Genomic DNA, 24,517 nt, shown 5'->3' with positions numbered 1-24,517 from the left:
AATTTGTAAATCTGGATCTAGTACTTTCTTATGAAAAAGAAAGTTTTTTTGTTATATTTAATACACAGAAGTGCTTTGAAGTTTTAAAGTTATGTTAAAATTTCTTGTCTTGTAATAATGGTGAAATGCTGGATATTTTTAAATGTATGAGATAGTAGTTATTTTATTTTAATTTATTTTCAGCTTGACGCAGCATCCCGCACACAGCTGGGTAAATATAATATTGTAATAATAGATATGATTATTTTGACTATGTATGTAACTGACTGTGGAACTTCAACTACGAAAATCTAAAACAGGCATACATACGTTTTAAATATTCGAATTTAGATTCTAAAGAGTAGGTATATTATACAATTTAGAGGGATGAAATTGGCTGAATAACTTTGTGTCAAAGAAAACCCTAATACATATATAAGTTTCATATTGTTTACAAAACAAACAGTAATCTAGATCACAAATTCATGTGGAAAGATTTTTTTTAATACAAGACAGAAGAGAAAGGTAGGACCCACTGACATACTTCCAAATCACTTTCCTTGCAACTATTGTCGTTATGGAGACTTTGCTAATGAAATATAAAATATCATCTATATAACAGTTATACTATTATTGTAATTTTTATAGTAGATAGTGGACAAGGGTGTGACTGTAATGCGACTGTTATGGGTTCGATCCCCACTCGAACCTCGAACTCTGGCACCAAGGCAAAAGCCCGGCGTTAAGTTCCGCCACTCAACACGCAATGCCTCGAAAAATTCGGTGGAAAGTGAGGAGCAGAGTGTCTTAACACTAGGTATCCTCTGCCTACCCTGCTGTATGCAAGACACAGTGTGAAACTGATTTAATTTAATTTTTAATTCAATAGCTCAAAAGAGGCTTATTTATATAATATTTACGCATATAGAAGTAATTGGGCTAGTAAAACTTATTATAAGTACATAAGATTAATTTATTTAAAAAGCATCCACATTCCTAGCGTCTGTGTTTGTCGGGCGACTCGTTTCCATACCGAACCGGCTCCGCCACGGCCGGCTGTTGCACTGAAGAAGCTCCAAGTGCAAGGTAAACCTCGACAACGCGTAACTATGCAATAAGATTACACTAACGAGAGCTGGTAGAAAAATATAAAAAAACAAAAATGTAGATTTGTAATTACATCTGGCATATATTTCGTTGTATTTGAACTGAGGAGAAAAAAAGAGGACTTTAGTTGTATTTTTTCTTTTCAAATTGGAAAAAATAAATATACAAAGTATTCCAAATGCAATGTCCGATGAAATATGCAAAATAAAGACGATGTTAACGTTATATTATTTTTAGATTGAAAGAATGCAAATGATACAGATAAATAAGTAAAATTATTATAATTCTAGTTATTGGTTTTAAAATTGTGTCTGACAGTAGAGTTTGATAAAGTATCTCTTGATTTTGATTATGTGCATATAAATTATGCTTATTTGTATACTTTTACAAAAATGCAATATAAATCATTCATTAAGCATAATTCAATGACCAACCAACATTTCGTGGTGGGTGGCAAAACCATACCTTTTTTGGTGTAACTAAATTGAGGAAAGGAAATTCACTTCCCCATGTGCGATTTCAACAAAACTATCTTGAAAGCGTTACTGTTAATGTACACTGATAGATAGTAAACCCTCCTTGTCACATTTCTTAGACATATCTTAGGAATGGTATAAACATTAAACTGGTTTTAATAAGTGGTTTGACGATGAGACCTAAGAACTCTATCAATTTCTATTTAACAGAAAATACTTAGGATATCACAGTCAAAATCTCATAGAGATTAGTTAAAATTAAGTATTGCCGGTATGTTACATTAGCCATACATAAATATTTTGCCAGATAATTATTTATTAGAAACATATTATTATTTTATACGTTTATGATTTATGCCAATGAAATAAAAACAATATATTTATTTTAAATTTAAGATACATTTTAAATAAATGTAATGTTACGTAGAATGTATAAAAAAATTAAGAAGATAAGAAAAAACAAGTTATACAAATATTTTTTACATTTAACAAAACTTCCCACACAAGTATGATGACTGTCGAGTTTATGTAACTTTAATAATACGAGTAATTATAACATGCTGCAAAAAAATATACAGTCGAAAACAACTGAGTAGTTCATAAACCTTTAAACTACTATATAAAAGGACTTAACAGTGTACCGTTTCTGAAATGATGATTTAAATAGCTAGAGCAGTAAATTATTCAAACCGTTATTTGTTTATTAACCTTGTCGTATTTAACTACCGACTTAGAAAAAAAACCTTGTTTTTCAAATAAAATACCTTTTCTACAAAAAAATAGAACAAAAATAGTTATAAATGATTGATTAGAATTACATTGATTATAATTGCATATTAATGCAATGAACGCTTACTAATAATTAAATTATGTTTTAATTACAATAAGTTGCCATTAGAAGCCAGGGACTCGCCTTTACGGTAAGTCGCATGCCGTTAACCACAACGCACATTTGCGAGCAGCATTGCACGTATTATTAATAATTAATGATAAAAAATTGCGGAAGAATATTAATAATTTATTCATTAACAGCATCACGGGCACAAGGTGAGCTTCCTGAGTTTTTCCATATAGATTTGAGGGCCTCGTATGGAATCGCGTGCGGCTCCGTAACGCTTGTGCGCTCATTTGAAGCAACTCATCTTACATTATATCATTGCTCTGCTTACTTCATAGAATATACGCGCACTCTGTCTCGGTCCATGCCTTTAATAATTTTATAGCGGTATTAGTTATTTTTCTTTTATTTCATAATATTATTCTATATCTTAATATAAAAATATCTTGTTTTGTTTGGACGAGCGTTTATGAATTTTTAAATATCCATTGTTTTGACTACCGGCTTTTAAATTTATTCACGAATTTGTAATAAACATTGAGCCACAATAAGGAAATATTTAACTGAATTCTTCTTTAGAAAAATTAACTTTTTTTAGTATACGTCTTGTTAATATTTAATTAAAGTAATTACTATCTAAATATTTACATACCCGTATTCGTCATATCTAGTTTTCATTAACAGTTTAAATCACCTTTGTAATTTAATCAAAATTTATTAAAACTTTAGATGAAAAATATATTTATCTACTTATAAAATTAAGAACTAAATTAAATCGACTTCACGCTCTATCCCGCACGTAGCAGAGTAGGCAGAGGGTACATAGTGTTAAGACACTCCGTTCCCTACTTTCCGCCGAATTTCCGACGCATTGAGTGTTGAGTGGCGGAACTCATCGCCACGGTTGTAGCGAGTGAGGAAATCTAAATATTAATTAATTATTATTATTTCTCCGAATGGGAATCGAATTTACAACCATGGCGTTTACAGTCACTCGCTTGTGCCGCTGCGCAACGAGTTCTCATCTCTTAAACATAAATAATTAGTCAATAGGATAGTATTTGAAAATGCATTTTATTAAACAACGCGATCCCGTTCTCTCGTATAAAGAGGCGATATAGATCATTGGAGCATGAATTTGAAGTTTTTGTAACGCAATGATTGTAAAGTCTAAAGATTATAGCTAGGGATATCTATATAAATAAGTAATGAATTACCTATTACAACTTTTTATCTTTAAACAATATAGGTAAATGTGTGTTGAAAATATACCTACTGATCTAATTGCCGGGTAATTGGGCATATTTTTTTATGTTACTTGGCGATCAGTGATCGCCACATACTCCGATAATCCAATGCTATACACTGATAAAGGACAAAAGATTGTTTTTGTAATTCGATGAAAAATTCGGACGAATAACTTTTATAGACTTTTTTATAAAGAGACAAAAGTGAATTTAAATTAAGTCCGAACTCTCCGAACACTCCTTCATGATTCATATAATATTAATTTAGAGTAATTTGAAGTTGAGAAAAAAATATATTCTGAAAACATAAAAAATCCGCCAGATCTTTCATATGTACCTAATTTAACTGTACTTCTATTATTATATCAGAAAATCGATAATTAAAATATAAAAGAACGGTTCTTTGCGTTTCATGACATATTATAGCTAGCTAGTTATTATAAAAGAATATTATAGAGGAACATTAATGACGTGAAAACGAGTCCATAACGGTAGAATGACGTTGACAGTTATCAAATGTCACAACAGTTCAACGGTGACCGTCAAAAACTCGAACACTGTAAAATAGGTTGTTTACAGTATAAAAATCTATTAAAAACCAATACAGGTTAGAAAAGTTATATTAAATTCATATTAAGATATAAGTTTTTCAGATATATTTTTCAGTATTTCAAAAATATGAATTTGTAAGATTCTGAATTGGAAAAAAGATTTCATTTTACTGTAACATCAATTGAATTACCGTCATTTTTAATACATTTATAGTAAAATAAACTATAGATACTTAAAAACTATGAAGTATAAAGTAAGTAAGTAAGCTATAAGTTTGGATAATTTCATATCTATATATATAAAATCAAAAGGTCACTCACTCATCACGAAATCTCAGAAACTACATGTGCTAGGAAACTGAAATTTTGCATAGAAGTTACTTATAGGACGTAGGTGCTCGCTAAGACGGGAATTTGCAATATTCGACTTCTAAGGAGTTGTTTTTGGGGTTGAAAGTTTGTATGAAACTTCGTTACTACAAATGATAGGAGTCTCAAATTTTGCATGGTCGTCACTTATAGGACGTTGGTACTCATGGAGACAGAAATTAATAATAACGTAGTTCACGGAGGCGAAGCCGCGGGTGGGCCGCTAGTTTCGTATATATCATAAGCACCTACTAGATACTATTCATGTACCTATGTACCTAATACTGTACGTATAACTGAAATTATTACCTATATACAATAGTTTTCAGTAGAGTTTTAAATAGATTTTATGATTTTTACATTTTAATCAAAGTAAATTTTTAAATTCTGGAACATTCAATGGTTTTTTACTTAAAAAAAAAACAATATTTCCGTTTGTGCCATAGAATAAGCTTTGTTCACTAACTATCATTGTCGAGTACCGTTTTGTCTAACGGGACTGTCCCAGGGGCCCTAAGCTTGAAATCTATTTGTATCGTCTTATAATAAAGTCATGAATTTCGCCTTTATAAAGAAAGTTTATAAATACTACACTAGAGTCAATATCTATACGAATTATTAATAGTAAGATTTAGTCTTAATAAAAACATCATGCTAAGAAGATACCTCTTTCTCTATTCCCAAACCCTTGATCTGACGTGTGTATTATTTTTTATATTATTGCAGTTTCATAATTTGATTCACCAAAATGAGGAAAATAATTAAAACACGTCTTTAATTTTTAAACGTAAGAATTATCAACTTACTTGAGGGCGAAGAGTGGTGTGCCTGGAGTAGTAATCATGCTGGTAGAAGTTACTTGGAGAGAGCGGCGGCCGATATTTCTTGTGGCCATAGCCCAGAGTGTCCATGGTGTGCATGGCTACTATTTGGACAAGTCCGTCACCTCGAGCTCACGATATTATTTCTTTTTTGACACATTATATTTTAAACTGTAACAACAGAAAAATATATTATTAAATATCGTAATATATGTATTACAAATGCGTAAGTCTCAAAACATACGAATAAAATTTTAATCTAGTAGAAAAAATAGAAGTCATTGTGACTCAGTGCTAAATGTTTGTTTCACAGCAGTTTCACCCTACTTCTCTACCTAGAGTTTTAACACTAGGTGGTTTCTGTAGAATAGCAGGGAGTATTCTTCTGACAATAAGTTTATTTCTAAGCTTTCTTTTTTTTTAAGTTCTTGTATGTACCTACCTACTCCCAACAATATTCGCATATAATTATATGCGCATGTTAGTTATTAATTCACCTGAAGCGAAAGAACATGTAGTTATTTAATGATATACGAAGATACTGGTTTTAACCATTAAAATGCATCTTGTTATCCATTACTCACAAATGCGAATACGATTATAATACTTCTACATCCTTTGAGGCTAAGTCTTTTAAGAAAATTCTTCATACTGACACCTTGTTTAAAATAACAATACATTTGAACATTTCTTTGGTGTTGATGGCATTTTGCAATTTCAAATATCTAGCAAATAATATGAGACCACCGAGATTTTATTCAGATTAAATAAAAAAAATTTAAAGTTTCCATATGTACATATGGCATGACATGGCATCATGCCTTGCATCGTTAAGTACATCACGTGTAAGTTGTACATTATTTTTTGAATATTTGTTTTTGGGCCTAACAATTTGTTATTTTACAAATAAATAAACATGAAACTGTATACGAACACACAAGAACGTAAAGCAATTGTTATCAAATAGTATCTAGTAATATACGAGTATAAGTCACTATTATAAAATACTCTTGGTTCTAATGATAACTAATGTACTACAATTAATAATTATAATTTACATACAAACAAGATAACTTAAGTAAAAATAATTTCTGACTTTTTTAAAGGATTAAACAAAAAAACGTTTGTGTCGTCTTAAATATTGACCTTAAAAGCTTTAATAAATATTGCTAACAGAAAGCGGGGCTTTTGTCTTTCATTATCCCAACAGTGAAAAAATTTGATTAGCAAAGTTCTTGTGAATTAATTAATATCCTTTTCCTTTCTTTTTTTTAGTTTTACAGTGTATCCCGCACAGAGGGTGGGCAAAGGGAACCTGAGGATCTAGTCTTAAAATACTCCGTTCCCATTAAGACACTTTCGTTCCCCACTTTCCACAGAATTCTGATAGAATTGTGTGTTGATTGACGGAACTCAACGGCGCGTTTTGACACGTTATAAGAGCGAGTAAATGAAAATACTTCATTTCCTCGAGTGGCTGTGCCACTGGACTCACTATTTATTAATTATACAAATTATTATACATAATATGTTATGTAATTACATAACAAAAATGTGAACTAAAATAAGCTCTTCTCGATTAAATACGTAAATACTTTAATGTATCGATCGATTCAAGGTAAGGTGGAATGACTAAAATTACGGCGACTTTCTAACGGTTCTCGTTTACGAAGTATCCAGTATATCCGGTTGTCCCCTACTTGTTTTATTTACATAAATAACAATCGAAGCTCGATTGACCAGCTTTGTATTTGAAATATGGACGGTCAAATACCTGGCATTCATAAATTAAAATAATATATGTCCTAAAGATCTCATTCATGATATGTTAACATAATATTTGTACTACTAAGGTTTTTTTTAATAAAATAACATCGAAACATATTTTTTATTTTTATAGAGCCTACTTTTTATATATAATGTTACTATTAGTATGTACTTATTATAAATAATAATATAATCAAATGGATTACATTATGATTTTATGTTTTATTGAATTAAAAGATATATTTGTTTATTTTATTAATGATACGGCGAACCCCTTTATTTTTGTAATAGGTACTAATTTAGGCAAAAAAATAATAAAACCAAAACCCTAACCCTTTCTTATTTATTTATACACCTCTTATCTTTACGCATTAGGTAAAAGGTTTCGAAGGATATACGCATAAGCGTAGGTGCTTTAAATTTTTCAATACAAGTTTTTTTCACTAAAATATTTTTATTTAACTAAATATAAAAAATATTTTCATATATTTAATATCTATTCTAATTCATTTAGGCATATAATTACTTAGGAAGGTACCTATATACTGATCGTGAACGAAAAAAAAACAGCATTGTAAGAATTAATTGTTGATTGCTATCAGGAAGACTTGGAAGTTATTGACCCATAAAATATAACTATTCATCGTAGGCTATTATTATTTATCAATCAATCAATATATTGAATGCGCATAATCTTAGTATAAAATAAACTTTAAAATTATATATTACCTAACGGTCTGTAATATCTTAATGTTTTAAGCCTAAATATTTTCTATAGTCGAATTTTATATTAAAGGACAAAATCTTAAAACCCTTATGATTTTGTTTGCGGGTAGTTAAAATCGTTAGCACGTATCGTTACTCAAGCGGGAACCTTGCTCTGGGCAGTTGACTCACGCACCGTGGGAAATAATGGCCGATTGTGTATCAGACCTTCATACAAAGGCAGCTAATTAAAATGATGTATCCTACTTTAATTGATAAGTAAATAAACTATCATTATCAACTAGAGAATATTATTAGAAGTTATATTAGCAGTATCTAATGGCTCTATATTTTGAAGTATTTTTGGTAATTGGCAACCAAGGAAAGAGCGCGGCGTCGAGTTACGCCAAACAATACGCAATTCTTCGAAAATGCGGCGAATAGTGGGGTGGAAATGCCTTAACACTAGGTTCCCTCTGCTTAGTCTACTATATGTGGGATGACTTGAAGGTAAAAGAAAAAGTAAATATAAATTCCCTAAGGAAATACAGAACATAGATATATATTTTAAAATCTGTACTAAGAATAAAAATATATTAAAAGCTCTACATGTATCGAAGTAGCGAAGGTAAACGCAAATTCAATGCCAGTGTCACCTGACAATGATTCTGGGCCAAGTAGGTCTGAGCCTCTCGTACAGAATTTAAATGACTAATGTTTTTCTGTATTTCCTAAATATTTATATGAATTTTCACAAATACATTTTATTGAAAGATATATATTAATATTTTTATTTAAGAAAATATGTTTAATAAAATAAACGCATGGGAATAAAGAAAAATATATTACAATTCAATAAAAACTATCAATCTTATAATTCTGTGTCACATTTTATAGGAGCATTGAACTTGCGCTATTCTACGTTATTATCATTTTATACATATTATTTGCATATATTTACTCAGTAGGTCAGCTTTGAGTGTTGATCCGTGGCAAGTGGGTGAGCTAACGCGAATTGTCGCGGAATTCGGACGTCTACGGTACTCAGACTACGTGGTACGGGCTAATATGTAAATAATAGAATTATTTATACAATACATTTAAATGGCGATTAAACAAGAAAATACAATGAATAATTAAATGATTTGTCGAACAAACGGTAGGTAGCTCATCTAATGTAACCATAGTCAAAGATCTTTTATAAATTAAGCATTCTTAATATTTATGTTATACACATTTATATTGTCTCTATGTAAATATTTGTCTGCTGTACTATTTAACCTTCGTTGAATATTATTATGCATAATTTAAAGACAAGACGACAAACAATCAACCACCGTCAAAGATATTTATACCATAAGTCATAACTGAGTACTACGGGTATATAACAAAGAGCGGCAGTCATGCGCCGTGAAGCACCAGCATAATGATAATCTCAACTGATTCCTATAATATTATACACGCCATTGTAGCACAATTAACACGTGTTTACAACATTATAATTAATTTTGCATTTGATTGTATTTATAATATAGATTTTCTACGATGAAGTAGTAACATTGTCTTTAAAATATATGATTTTTTTTATCAATATATGCATATTATATCTTGTATATTTAGAAAAAAATACATAATATCTTATTTGAAATCACTATGTAATAAGATATTTCTTTATGGTCCAGTTAGTTTTAAATTATCTTCATCGCATTTGCAGAATTCTAAAAAATTAATTTTTGCATAAGAGCAGCTAGCTTATTTCTGCGTCTCTCGAAAAGTCGTGATAGGTGCATTAAAAATGCATATAATCGTAAAATCAATATCAAGGTTTTCTCCATAAAGTAGGCTATCATTTAAGTGTCAATCTCTTACGTAACTTTCGTTAGTAGTTCGTTGTTTATGTTTTTGGACAGAAAATCTAAACACATTTTGAGCAAATTGAGTGACGATAGCCAGCTTTAGACTACGCTTGCAGATATGATAAGGAAGGATATATATTTTTTATGCTGATATAATCACGAATACTTTTGATACTATCAGCACGACATCCATCGTCCTCGCTGGGGTGGCAAGAATCATTGACCTTGAAAATGACGTCACTCTTGTAATTCTAGCTTGCAGGCCATTATCTCAATTACCTAATAGAAGAACCTCGCATCAACACAATGATTACAATATTTTTATAAGGAACAAAAAATACTTCATAGAATTCATTAACATCACGCTGTATATTTTAACAGATTTATATACTGGATCTCATATATTTAATCACAACGTTACGTATATAGGTATTTAATTTATTTTCATATTCAATTAAAATAAAAATACATATTTTTATATATAAAAACAAAAATATATATTTATATCAATATAAAATGATATCCTTTTAAAAATTTCATATCGACCTTTCATTCAACACTCAACGAGCATAACAGATTGAATATGCATCGCTAACTGTAGTCTGTGCACCGACAATAAGGTACCCATGACGTAAGAGAAAAAGCTATCTCATTATTGATAATTTATGAAACAGTCGACATTTACATTGAATGGGGAACGGCTGTACACGTAATGCTTCTTCAATTTTTATTATTAGATAAAGTTTAGCCCAAAAAACATTTTATCTTTTTTGTTTAAGTTAAAACGTCTTATTAAAATTTAATCTATTTCATTATTTTGCAATTCTTCCTTTAAATAGATATACTTACTTATGTTTTTCATAAAATGCAGTATTCTTAATTATTTATCTATTAAAAACTATTACTGTAACATGTATAACAAAGGTATAATCTTATTATACTTAAAGTTGATGTCATTGTAGCTATGAAACATAATTACTACGACTCAGGGCTAGTGTGAATTATTTTAAAAACAAAATCATTAAAACTGTGAAAATCTGGACATTTGTAATCTTATACATCAAGTTTATAGTAAACAGGTAGCAACGTGTTTTATTATTTATCATAATAATTATGTAATATTACTGTATATGTATATTAAAATTACTAAATAAATCGAAAAGTAACATAAATAATCTTAACAACTAAATTTAAAATCAACTGCAAATTTTAAATAATTACTCATTAAACGTGCTCTATTTATATAAATCTGCTTTTTTGAATGAGCAGAAGGAGACTGTCTTATTATAGAGATGATATGATTGTTATCATGTTCCCCTAAGTTACTATATAAGTATATCTATATCAAGCTTGGTAACAAACATTTTCACAGTTTATTGTAAAGTCTTTAAATCTTAATTTAATATTAGGCCAATTTATTTTGTACTTATTGCAGACAAAAATAAAATAACTTGAAGATGATGAGAATTTCTCTCCTTATGGCAGGTTATTACAAACCGAAATGTTGAGAGCTTATTTTCTCACACAATCTGCATTGGTTGAGACGTCTGAATGGGACCGCTTGATTAAACATTAAATGAACCTGCCTGATAAATGCGTTTTGGAGATTGGATAAAAGTGACACATCCCTCGAGAAATTTACTAATGGCACCCATTTTATCTCTGCCTATGTTTACATTTGTATTTAAAAAGTATAATGCAGTTTCTGTTAGCTAAATAAAATTTTAAATGCTGTTTAACATAATGTTTATGTTTTTGTGTAATGTAAATTCTATTATTTATTTTCAAAATTTTAATATTCCTCCTCGTATTTTGCAGACTATTTCAATTCATTAACGTTAATTTCTATTAAGATTAAGATACAAGTCATCAATATCAATCTATGCCAATAAATTGACACATAAATATTAATATTACTATCAAGAGTATAATACTATTTCTGTTAAAGTTAAGTAATACATTACTTTGATATAACTGGTAATTTTTATAAAAAAATGGAAATTCACCTTATTTTAGATTGCAAAAGTTTAATAAGAATAGTGATAGAAGAGCGTCTTACGTGGGAAACAAATATAATATTGTCATGTTTAATCCTATTCTGAAAGGCTTTAATACCATTAATAAGAAAATAGTGTGTTTTTAGGTAGTTAGGTACTCTTATATTAAGTATTCGCATACAATACCTACACTCTGTTTATTTATGTAAGGCACAATGCCAAACTTGGGACTATGTAGAGCGTGTGAGTATTTATTACAAGTATAAACTATAAGAAATATATAACTAAAATAAAAAATGACTCACTCGGGACATTAAATGCAACGGTATATTAAATACTTACTAAAGCACCGATTGACGCGTAAACTACGAGTTGCTATAGCAACGAGTATAATATAATGTCACCTTAACAAAATATACACATTTTTAAAAATATAGGCGGTGAGTTCCAATTATTTCATTAATTTAATAGGTATTTTTTGCATAATTTTTGCATTAGAAAAAATTGTTAGGTATTACAGTCACTCTCTTTCTCTACATCTACATATAACTGAGCTAAATTTCCGCGCTTAAAAAAATATCTAAGTTTTCGCTTCTCATATTTGAATTTGATTTCAGTTCTCTATGGTAGTGTATTTAGGTTAAGCATAGCATTTAAATCCTTTTCTTATAGAATTGTCTTATTATGGATGTGAAGATTTTCCTTTATTTTATAAAATACTTTAAAATTACTAAATTATAATTCTCATATAATGAATATTTTTAATGCATGGCTGATATTCGTACAGCTCATGTGAATAACACGTACCTATATAGTATGTTCATACATTGTTCATCAAGTTAATAGTTTTTGTTCTTAAATAGTTGTCGGTAGTTATACTCCGTAAACTAGTTACATAACACATACAAACACACACGACATATGTTTCAAAGATCAATACAAGCACGCCAATACTGGTTCGATAGGCCTCGTTGATGTCTTTTCAAGGAAAGTTATAGCTTTATAAGCTCTCCAATACATATTTCATAAGCATTCAGTATATATAATATGAACATTGTTTAAAACAACAAAAATAAATACTTTGTTTTTAAGAATAATACGAATCATTTTTATTTTTCATTTGCGACTAATAATAAAGTGGCCTTTTTTTTAAATTACTGTTATTTTTAAAATAGCAACCATTTGCAACATACATATGACTGTCATGAACACTCACTATCAGAAAAAATCAACGACTTTTACAAGTTCAATAACACGATAAAAACTTTTTACACTAACAAATTAAAATAAGGAAATGGTAATTAATTTATTCGCTCAGATTTAAAATCTGTACGTGACCATTAAAAGTTATTAGCCGAGAGAACCGTTATTTCAATTATAACAACTTACCGTCTGAATGGATGAAAGAGTTCACCAAACCTCCAAGAGAGCCGTTTTAAATGGATCCCAACATACACAATTCACTATTTCGTTTATTTGTCCATATAAACAATTGTGTGCCAGTTAAGTCGCGTTAGTCGTGTGTTCGATTTCGTCCAAAACGCGGCAGACTACCACGCGGTGATAGCGACTCGAGAAGTGTGCGTCTGCGCAACGCTTGAACGTCGAACTGACGTGGTAACCCGTCCGTGGAGAGATGCACAACGCACCAGAGCCGCGATGCTACCGAGACTACCTTTCAGACATAACGGGGTCGCCGTGGCCGAGCTAAGCGCATGTAGAGCGATAGAAAAACCACAAAACTACGTAAAGTATTGTGGTTTACCGAATCGTGAGATAGCCTAATTGGTCTCTTCACAATCGATAATTTGTGAGTGTGTGATTGAGTTTAAAGCAGTTTTTAAAATTTTTTTTTTCGCATAAATAACTTAACAAATACACATTTTTATTATTTTTATTTGTATGACATTGATGTTTTTGTATTTTTCTATGAGCATACATAAATAGTTCTTGCTGGTGGGGCATCGATGTAAGGAATAATAAATGAACAAGTCACAAAGGCAGTATTAGCGACATCCTGTGAATATCCTAGACGCGCGGCCGTCGAACCCTGGAGGCGGCCCCCGCCCGTCACCGTAATAGGACAACCACGCTCACACAACCTTACCGCTCAATATTAAAATTACTTTATTAAATAATACCAAATTATTATATATATTTTCTGAAATTATTTTTTTAATTTACAACCTGTTTTATTATGTAATATTTTAATAATATAATATTTTTTCAGTGCAATTTAATGTTTTATTAATTTTAAATTGACAATTGTAAATTCTAGTAATACATTACGATCTTCTGTTACATCTATATAAATATACAGTATGTTAAAATAGTTTCAAACTATCAAGAGAGGTAAAATCATTTTGTTTTATTATCTGGTTACTATTTCATCTAAAATAAATTTCTATGTCTGGTCTTCTGTCTACATAAATCCTTTTTAAATAGGATATTATTACTACCTAACCAACAAGTAGTCATTATATTTAACGACGAACAAGTACTAAACTTTCTTCTAAGCAATGCCATAAATTAAGTAAAGGCAATGGCACTACATTAAGAACAATAATATATTTAATTTAAAACTTAATAACTGGAAAATCTTTTTTAAAATAATAACAAATAATCATATAGGAACCTCTTTTGAGCTTTCATCATAAATATCTTACGAATATTTATGAATATAAAATATAATTGAGCAAGTAATTGAGCTTTGGAAAAAACTTTTATAATATAATAATAGTGTTAATATATATGAATAAAACTTAATCTAGGATCTAATTAAATCAATTTCAAAAATTAAATCAGATCAATTCTATACAAGGAAACAAGAATAATCGATAATCAACTAACAACATCGTATCTGTCGTTTCCTTATACTGAGTTACACTTATAGTAAGAGTTAGTACTTAAATTATTGTTCTAAATAATGTTTTGAGATGGCGTCTAATATAAACTGAAAGGTGGTAGGATTCATCCAAGTAAGTCCCGATGGAGCCTCTGACGCATCAACGCTTCGAGCTTTTCTGCCAACTGTACGCTCCAAGAAGTAGTCATCGTACTCCATGCTATAGTCGGGGAGAATAGGGTTGAACTTCGCGTAGTAAATGGCTGACAGACACGCGTAAAGGAGCAACGCAGCAGTGAACAACTATAACAAGAAATAGTGAAAATATTATATGTGTATACCTGAATTGAGGTCTTCATGGCGAAATGGAGAACGGAGTGACTTAACAAAAGTAAAGCGCTAAATTAAATTAAGCAAATTCCGGTGTTGGGCTTACCATAAAGATTTAAATCTCTATGTAGACAATAAAAGCAGAATGCCATATTTATGTAGCTGTAAGCTTAAGATATTTTGTGTTAAAATATATTCTAAAATATATTTTTTTGATTTATATTTAAACTTTGTAATATTTCTAAAGTCAATAGTTTCTATAAGCAATTAAAATAATTGAATCGTGAATGTTTTGTGTAAACTTATGTAATTGTTAATTTATACCGTAAAGGTATTTGACCTAGACAAGTGAACTTGACAAAATCAACAGGCTCAGCTCGAAATTTAACAACAATATAAATAAAATATAATTAATATATAGTAAATAAAAAGTAGACATTCTGAATATTTAAAAAATGATTTATGTCAAGAAAAATCTAATATTAGTCATACATTTAAAATAACGAATCAAAAATTCATTTGATTATCCAGTTTGTATTTATAGTTTTTGAGCTTCAATCAACAAATTGTTTTTTCGTTAATATTTTATTTACGTACAGACGCAAGATTTTACTGTTTTATTATAGTTTTATTACAAATAATGAAATATCAATTGTACAATCTTTCCAAAACCGCTAATTGATTTTCTTATCTATCAGAGTATCAGATCTTATACCATTTTCAATTAGATAACACAATTAATTATTTGATCAAAATAAAATTAATACTGCAAATAGCTTTTCCCCATCGCTAACGGTTAAAACGATTTTTTTTAAATTAAATATTTATCAATTCTCAGTAAGTTATTTATGAGTCGTCTAATTGCTATAAACATTCATAGAATTTTGAGAGGAACCTGCATACAATTTTGTTATTATTTCCTAGACTAAATATAAATCAACCAATTCGATTGTTGTCACTTATAAATACATATACCTATTTAATTCAGCATATTTCCCTATGTAAATACAAATGGGCAAAATAGAAGTTACTTGAAACATTAAACAATTTTATTCTAAAAGTTAAATATACAACAAATAATATCCCATTGATGATCTAATTGTGTACCTAACTAATTTAACTAATATATAAAACTTATGTATTCTTTATATATTATTATTTTTTATTTGTTTTTGGTAAGATGAAAAAGAGATTTTGTGCTTAGTTCAATATCACGACCTGCACGCGCTAATCTGGTAGTTAACAGTTGATACATGCTTTGACTAGGTACTCGTGATTTTTTCTAGCAATGAAGTAACGTACCTATAAAATTAACAAGGTTAAAGGATATTTTTTTTACATAACTAAGCATATTTTCGTTTAAATATGTTCATATATGCATAAACATAAAATTATATTTTGTTTAATAAGTTTTATTTGACAGTTTATTTCAGGTTATTGTTATATTTTTTCTTAACTGTACTAAAGCATAGTTTAAAAAAAAGAACCGGTCAAACGCGAGTCGGACTCGAAGTCATTGTAAATCAGCTTAAGTTAAATACTGAAGGTAAGGTAAGTTTGTATTAGTTAATTTGCGTAGTATTTTGTATAAAATAACGTACAAAATAAATATAGTTTTATATTGATATTTTATATGATGTGAATATAAATATTCATCTTTCAGAATAATAATATTAATATTTAAAATGTAATTTCCGGGCTTCCTAGAATATTATATTCATCGCGACAGTAAACTTGAAAGATAAATTTTGACAACTGTTATAAGCATGAGATTTTTACCTTGAGGGAATCACGAAATCCAAATTGTTGTAGGCAAACTAAAATATAGAGATGTTTTAAGATATGTGGAATAATCTCCTTACATTAGGATTAACAATTACACGCCAATTTAACTTTACTTGTCTGCTAAGACAAAAAATGAGGAAACTATTGAAGACACAAAGAAGAAGCACTTAAAATATGGCCGTGAAAAGATATCACGATCCCATACAACTGTTATACTAACGATCTGTTCCGATAGTTAAAATGCACTAATCTAAATAATAAAAATATGTATGTGAAATAGTAACCAAAATTAACAGAATGCTATAGGAAATTTGCGACGAGTATCAACACAAGGTTATTACTTCGAGCATTTCCGTATAGCCAATCCACCATATGACCGTCATTAAAACTATGTCAATGCTAACTTATATACTTAAGTCCACCTGAGTTTGACTCTAAAACAACGGAATTGTTGTTTTTTTTATGGTAAACGAAAAATGACGCTAATAATTTGTCGCTACGATGCGCTACAATGCATTTAAGGTCAAAATCATTGTTTGTTGTCAGAATAGTAATCAGATATTTAAATAATTTTCTTTTAAAATTCTTATATAGTAAATTTGTAACTTTAAGATACTTAGAATATAATATATTTTTATATTATAAACATGAATTATATTTCAATAGTGACACATGAGTCGATTGGAGTCATAAACTTTAGGGGAATATTAAAACTTACTTGAAACACACTCCAGAATTTGAAAGAACCTTCGTTGATAATCCAATCGTAGTACCCGGCCCATGGGTCAGTGTATCTACTCTGCTTCATCGGCTTTTCAGTAGTTGTGTGGTCATGGTCGTCGTCGTGATGTTCATCGTAGTAGTCTTCAAAGCCTCGCCCGCTCGCTGCTGTCATATTCTTACCACCATTCCGTCGTAACTAAAAATTACAACAAAATTAAAGGTAAAATAATCATCGAGTTTGTATTAAGTATAATGTTTTTAACCAAGAATCGACGGTGTTTACATGGGCGTTTAAATAGGGGGTACCAGGTGGTCCGGGTCCATCACAGAAAAGTCTTGCTCCCACTCCAGAAATTTTACTAACAAAAAAATTACCCAAAAAAACTTTATAAAAATATATTTATTCAAAGCTAAAGTGGGTAAATTAATATAAAAATGTAAAACTAATACGAATTACGAACATAATGAAAACCGATCTTGGAATATCATTCAACATTATCTAACGATGTCATAATTAACAATGACTGGTTAAGTGTTGACTTGCTAACCAATTTCAGGATTATAGGTCAACGGGAGGTATGCACTAGTTTTGTTTAAAATTAACTATAAATATAAGTTTGTAGTTTTTTTTTACTTTTCGAATATTTTCCTTTATTTATTATTACAAATTTTATAAATGTAGGTCAATGCAAAATATCCTATAGGTTTTGATTACGTGTTGAATTTCATACAAAATGCAGCAAAATCAATGCATAAAAGTTCGTTTTTTTATTACGTTGACTTAGAAACTTGGGACCATAGAACTAAATATTTGATATTAATCTCGACAGACCGACTACTAGAAATCCTTTAGGGGTTCCGTTTTTATCTTTTGAAGTACGGAACCTCAAAAATCTTTGACTTTAAGATGTTTTCTCGTTATACTGGTGGTCCTTTGAATTTTGTCCTGGCAAATCTTCAGCAGAAAGTAGTTAAAATCTTTGTTTTAAGACCTGCTTATATTGTGCAGGTGATGTTAATAAAAACAAGTTAGAATTACTTTCATGTTTGTACATCTTTTATAGAAAGTTGTGACAATTTCATATATAAATAAAGCCACGCTTGGGCCTAGTATAGACAATTAGCACTATTTCCCGGTCATCTAGTTCAACGGATACCGTTACCGTTAATAATTGAATGCTTAAGCTAACAATAATATACTTGTTACTAAATTTATTCCATATATTTCAATTCAGTATGGATATATCGATGGTTTTTCATTTATTAATTATAAATTAACAATTTAGTACAAATAATCAACGTATATAACATCTAAAAACTGAAAATGTTTGTGACGATGTTAAAATTGTTCTATACATTACACAACTACCGTTTTCCAATAAAGTTAATTTATATATGTATTTTTTTATATATCTGCATGACCTTATTACTTAAGTACACTTCTATGTATCTATGCGTGTACTGTATATTAGAGATTAAATAAAACTATAGGAACAATTAATTGTCAATAAAACATATTTTTTAAATTCTAAAATAGACATTTCAATATCATATCTGATTTCTCAGATATTATATCATTTGTAATGTTTAATATACGCAACGAGTGGATTGTTTTCAGTTATATCTAAAGTAAAATTTTATTTGATATATTTAAATTAAAAAAACATTTTGCGTAAAGTACTCGTACATTAAATGTTTTATATGTTTAATTATTTTTCTTGTGAAACTAACCTGAATTGCAGTTGCGTTCTTACTGCTAGAAATGTCAGACGATCTTGACCTATTTTTGTTGATTTTTCTAACCACATCAAGGGCAGTGCGGAAAACATTCAGGATGAGCTCTGACGTCGTCATGCCTGAATTTGACGTATATTCTTCCGAGTCGTTGACTTCGGGTTCTGAATTTTCTTTAGTGTACGTGGGGCTAATAATTGCAGAAAAGTTAAGTTTATTTTATTGTCAACCATAATTTTATATTTATAAATACATGCATAATTAATTATATTAAAATGAATAAGTGTAATTTTTCAAGATAATAATTTTACAATTTAATAACAAAATATTTTACATAGAAAATTATAATTTATATTGTACTTACTGAAGCGGTATGTATTTATATTTCGTAGCGGGTGGAGTGTAGGGCGTCGCAATGTCGTACCGCGCCGCCCCTGCGCTTGCGCCGGTCGCCCAAAGCGCTAGGGCGACTATACCCGCAACCACGAGACCGTGTATAGACATAGCAATCAAACCTTTTGCCATGCCTAGGCCTTATCTTTCCTGATTATTGTTATTAAAAATATAGTTATTTGCCTTTAATAAAATATTAGAATTGCCGTATTTGTATTAACCAGACAAAATCTACAAATAAAATGTATTAATTTATCAGAGATAGTGCACCAAAGAAAGACTCCAATCGACTGGTGATTTCAAAACGACACATCTAAGTTAACCGCGTTTAGGACAGACTGAAATATGAGTTCTGTAAACAAATCGTGCACGGGTTGCTCTCGAGTAAAGTGTAAATTTAATTTGCAATATTGAAGCCACAGTGATAACTATGTTTTAAAAAAGAAAGTTATTAATATCATAATTCATTAAATAATTCATCAACATTTTATTTCATTTTATTTAATAAGTGAAAGAAAGTTAAATCATTACAAATTATTACACAAAAAAATTATAAATTTTCATTTACTATTTGATTACATATAGAAAAGGCTTCGGACATGGACGAGGTCGAGGTTTTTAATGCATTTTTACTCTTACAAATAATTATAATATTCTCATTAACTTCAATGCTAAAAATATCAACTTTATTAGTGAATATCTAAGCCGTACACTCTTATCTATATCCATACATATAATAAAATTGTATCTGATCACTGTCTACACGTGGAAATCTCTTATTGGGGGCATCTATCAATGTAATAGAACCCTTCTTATGAAGAATTTTGTCTTCTTGTCTATTTGTGTTGGTCTGTTTGTCTGTGCGCTTGTGATTTAAATACAATTTTAATTATTGTATTTCGACAAACTTCTCCTAACATTTAGTATCTAAAGCATTTTTAATGTATAAATTTTGTCATTAAAATGTCAATTTATTAAAATTGCCATTTTGTACCTGAATTACTTTTTCTATTAAGAAGAAAGTAATTCAAATTAGTAAATAAATAATTGTGCAAGTCAAGTGGACGAAGCTGTGAGTGCGTCGCTAGTTAAGTTATATGTATGTACCTATATGCATCGTTTTTGCTGCATTTTGTATGAAATTCGCTGCGTTATTAAAACCTATAGGGCCAACCGACGAATTTTCCGTCGACTTACTGTTTTGAAATTTGGCACGAAGTGAAAATTTGCAATAGAAATAGAGGAAAAATCTTTTTATAATAAACAAAGGAAAAAATTACACACTTTATTTGTAGTTCATTTCAGACAACTTTGTCAACTTTTATAAATGTATTTCCCATTGAATTACATTGATGAAATTGGTACGGAGTCTCTTTGTAACCAACTGTACCTACCTACGGTAACAGTAATACTTCGGGCACTTAGAATGTGTCATATATGACTCTTATTTCTTGTTTCTATTTATCCACGGGACTGAAGGCGCGGATAAAAGTTCATTAATTGTAAAATTTGTCTTATCTTTATTTCTAAAACTTTGGTAATGATTCAAGTCGCAAATAATAATTCCTTCATGCTTGTATGTGTATAATACGGGCAATTGAAGCTATATAATAATTCTGTGACACACAAAACACAGGGATTCTGATACGTATGGACAGACGATTACAGAATTTCTTTATATCACGTATGGAGAAACGTTCTATCTGCTTTTTATAGAGTTACATGAAAACAAAACAGTAATACGTAATTGAATATTATAAAAGTAAATATATTTTAGGTCGGTTTAATAATAATACGGCGTAATCAATGGAAAATGGGGACGGATCTTGATGGGAACGGAATATTTTAACACTAGGTTCTAACGTTCGCTCTGCCTACCCTGATGTGCGGGACACAAAGTAGAACTACATAAGTATAGTAATAAGAAAAGATTGAAGAAGAATTTTGCAACTTCAGTACTATTTTCATTTATTAAGATTAAATATTTTTATTATATATTACGCAAAATGAAATGAAATGAAATGATTCTTCGTTATGTTTATTATTATTTTATTTTCTTTCAAATTATAAAAACACTCTAACCTTACATTTTTGTCTAATTAGGAAAATATTAACCTTTTGAGATTGGTTTTTATTAAAAAATAATTAAATTTAAAATTATTATAGGAAAATTATTAAAAGAAACGTATAAAGCAAAATATAATTTTATTTATAAATTACAACGTTGTGATAATGAACCAATATTTAAAGTTGATTCTGAATTATAAAAAAAAAAAATTACATGACACTGTAACGATTTCTATCATTTAAATAGGTCCAGTTCACAACATCAAATTAACACTATATTTATATATAACAGTAACAAAAAATGTTTTTTTATGATTCTTTCTTGTTGTTCATGTATTTTTCAGCAGCCGTTGCAAGGGCGTGGGTGACTCTTTTCGTAACTTCATGTAAGTTGTCATTTGAGAGATACTCATCAACTGAGCGTTTAGAAAAGAATGTTGCTGTAGTTGTATTTGGTCTCCAGCTATTAGGGTACACGATCTTGTGCCGTAGAACAGCTTTAATAATTAAAGCTCCCACATATACAATAAAGTAAACACTAAAGTACAAAGGGAGATAATACAATTTCTTCCCTAAATAATAATAACTGAACCTATTCACACGAGGCATTTCTGTTGTTGTTGTGGTAGGATGATGATAATGATCGTGATCCTCCTCGAAGTCATGATGAAATTTAAAATCTGTAGGGAAATCACTTGGAAAACCGTGATCATCCATAGGCGGACTGTCATGTCCGTAACTAGATAACATCCCATAATTTGGAGGAGATTCAGGAGGTACCATAAAGTCATGTGGTGGTTTAGATGGTGTGTCTGGTTTACTATAATGATAACCTTGAAATTCAGGTTTATCCGCTACACTCATTGCTGAACTGTCGGTATCCATGCTAGGTTTATTATAAGAATATCCTGCGAAAGGCTTAGGCTCTGGTGGTACTGTTGGAAAAAAATGAGAGACGGGAGGCGAAGGTGGTTTATACTGATAGCCCATATCCATCATAGGACTGTCTGCCATTTCTGTAGGAGGCTTATAACGATACCCTAGATCCATTGATCCGTCGTCACTATCACTAGTTGATTCGTCGCTGGTAGATGTATCTAATACTTGTGACCCTATAGTATCTGCATCTGAGGGTGGTTGCAAAGGCGCAGACTCAAAATTAGGTTTAGATGACGCATCTGGTGCATAGGGTGGAAATGAATCATAACTAATAGGCGCTGGAAACTCATCGCGAGCTGTTGGCGGGGGAGGCGGTGGAGGTACAAGATTAGCAGTTGTTTTTGGTGGCGAAACAGGGTTAGATTGCTTAGATACTTTAATTCCGTATGTAGGCTGTGGTAAATATGGCTGAGCCGGATTGTAGCGATCTATTTGATTTCCTGATGGAAGAACATCTTGAGCTTCTCCTCTAACTGGGTGCCTTATATCAGAAAAATGATCCAATGAAGTCAACATATTGTTTATCTTGCTTTTAGATAAATTACTTTGTGACGTTTTCTTAGGGGATTTTATTTGAAAGGGCTCAAGATTGACATAAGGGAACCTTATGATTGGATCAGTGCGTATAGCCCTGGATTCATTTTCTGCACCGTTTCCGGAGTCAGTACTAAAACTGAAATGAAAAATATATATTACTATAACATTAACGAACACAAAAATGTTCTTCAAATATTTCAAAAACTAGATACATACCCAGGTAAAGCAAAGTTTTCGTCTATATCATCAAATTGCTTCAGATCTTCTTGCTTTTCATTAATCTCAACTGATTGGGAGTTCTGAGCTTTAGAGTTTTCCGCTTTCTTGTATTTTATATTATTTTCATTATTATTGGTTGATTCTTCATGCCAACTTCCTGAATATTGATTAACTTTCTCGTTGTCAATTATATGCCAAACGTTTTCGATGTTAATAGGAGGTGGTTCAGTCGTTGTCGTTGTCGTCGTACTTAAAGGTTTAGACGTAGGAATGTTAGATGACATTGAGTATACAGATCCTGGTAATTTATTATATCGATTGTCGTTCTTATAAGAAGAACCTGTTACGTCACTAGATGTTTTATCTTTGTCATGTTTTTCTATTTTCACAGGTAAACCATAATTCACAATACGTGTCACTTTATTTTCGTTATCATCAGGCACATATATAGGACTCATAGATGTCGATTTTGGCAACACTTTCTCCTGTTCTAACAACTTTCTAATGGACTTTTGCATATTCCCATTAGATTCGAACTCCGCAAATATCAAATCAGGTGTCTTGGATTTAGACGTTTCCGTTGTAGTACTCGTAGTAGTCGTAGTAGCATTCAAATCTGAATCCATTCTTCTCATCCATTTATGGTAGTAGAATTTTCCACCATCCTTTTCCAAAGGTCTTGCAGCTGGAGTTACTACATACACTCTGGGTCCGGGAAAACTTAAAGCTTCAATATACGTTTGTAAATAGCACACATATAATACAAAAACAACTGACTTTAACTCCATTTTGTTATAATATACGCACTCGCATATTCTGTTCGTGATGTGTGTTCGATTTGGCTTCTCAATTGAGTATGTTGAATATAACTAAAGGCATCCAAATAGTAGTTTTTGAAGCTAACAATTTAGATGAAAATTGTCATAATTTGTAGCGGTACTTCAAAATGTAGAACACCTGAAACACGAGTACTGTGACCCGTCTGGTTACAATTTACACTATTAGCAGGATAATCCATGCCACGCGCTGGAACTTGCCCGTAGAAAGTGTCACATATTTGTGTAACACATTTAATATTAGTGAAACACTTTTCACATTTCCATATTTCCATATATTTTTTATAACTTAATGCTTTATTCTATTAATAGGTATGCTACTATTACCATTTATTACCTACATACTGAAAAGTTGCTAGCATTTCATCAATTTGTTAAATTAATATGTTCTAAATA

General features: G+C 30.2%; 3 protein-coding genes across 4 annotated transcripts in view; all 3 read right to left on the bottom strand.

The window, feature by feature from the left end:
* The window catches only part of LOC146535603 (uncharacterized), a 36,231-nt gene extending 22,861 nt beyond the window's left edge, over positions 1-13,370 (bottom strand). Inside the window, exons 1-2 of one of the 2 annotated variants that reach the window (XM_085191986.1) lie at positions 13,103-13,370; positions 5,374-5,559 (exon numbers count right to left, since the gene is read on the bottom strand). In XM_085191986.1, coding sequence (XP_085048112.1) covers positions 5,374-5,487 — 114 coding nt within the window. In that variant the 5' untranslated portion in view covers positions 5,488-5,559; positions 13,103-13,370. The remainder of the gene's footprint in view (positions 1-5,373; positions 5,560-13,102) is intronic. The other variant, XM_085191987.1, reaches the window with a different exon arrangement.
* Positions 13,371-13,594: 224 nt separating this feature from the next.
* LOC146535602 (uncharacterized) lies at positions 13,595-19,817 on the bottom strand. The gene is made up of 4 exons (XM_085191999.1): positions 19,495-19,817; positions 19,128-19,320; positions 17,392-17,592; positions 13,595-14,861 (listed from the first exon to the last, which is right to left on the bottom strand). Exons 1-4 carry the CDS (start codon positions 19,653-19,655, stop codon positions 14,625-14,627), a joined length of 792 nt encoding a protein of 263 aa, XP_085048125.1. The 5' UTR covers positions 19,656-19,817; the 3' UTR covers positions 13,595-14,624.
* Positions 19,818-21,821: 2,004 nt separating this feature from the next.
* On the bottom strand, positions 21,822-24,270 carry LOC146535601 (uncharacterized). Its single transcript, XM_085191781.1, has 2 exons — positions 23,283-24,270; positions 21,822-23,202 (listed from the first exon to the last, which is right to left on the bottom strand). Exons 1-2 carry the CDS (start codon positions 24,071-24,073, stop codon positions 21,900-21,902), a joined length of 2,094 nt encoding a protein of 697 aa, XP_085047907.1. The 5' UTR covers positions 24,074-24,270; the 3' UTR covers positions 21,822-21,899.
* Positions 24,271-24,517: the final 247 nt, after the last annotated feature.

Source organism: Heliconius melpomene, chromosome 10 (genome assembly GCF_056956725.1).
Source record: "Heliconius melpomene rosina isolate 202511_hmr_F chromosome 10, ASM5695672v1, whole genome shotgun sequence".
Taxonomy (NCBI): domain Eukaryota; kingdom Metazoa; phylum Arthropoda; class Insecta; order Lepidoptera; family Nymphalidae; genus Heliconius; species Heliconius melpomene.
This window is presented reverse-complemented; position numbering and strand designations above follow the sequence as displayed.

Coding starts and splice junctions, on each gene's coding strand:
- LOC146535602 (XM_085191999.1), bottom strand. CDS start 19,655: ATGGCAAAAGGTTTGATTGCTATGTCTATACACGGTCTCGTGGTTGCG. Junction 19,321..19,494: donor TATAAATACATACCGCTTCA/GTAAGTACAATA, acceptor TGCAATTATTAG/CCCCACGTACACTAAAGAAA. Junction 14,862..17,391: donor AATTCTGGAGTGTGTTTCAA/GTAAGTTTTAAT, acceptor TTCTTGTTATAG/TTGTTCACTGCTGCGTTGCT.
- LOC146535601 (XM_085191781.1), bottom strand. CDS start 24,073: ATGGAGTTAAAGTCAGTTGTTTTTGTATTATATGTGTGCTATTTACAA. Junction 23,203..23,282: donor GAAAACTTTGCTTTACCTGG/GTATGTATCTAG, acceptor TTTTCATTTCAG/TTTTAGTACTGACTCCGGAA.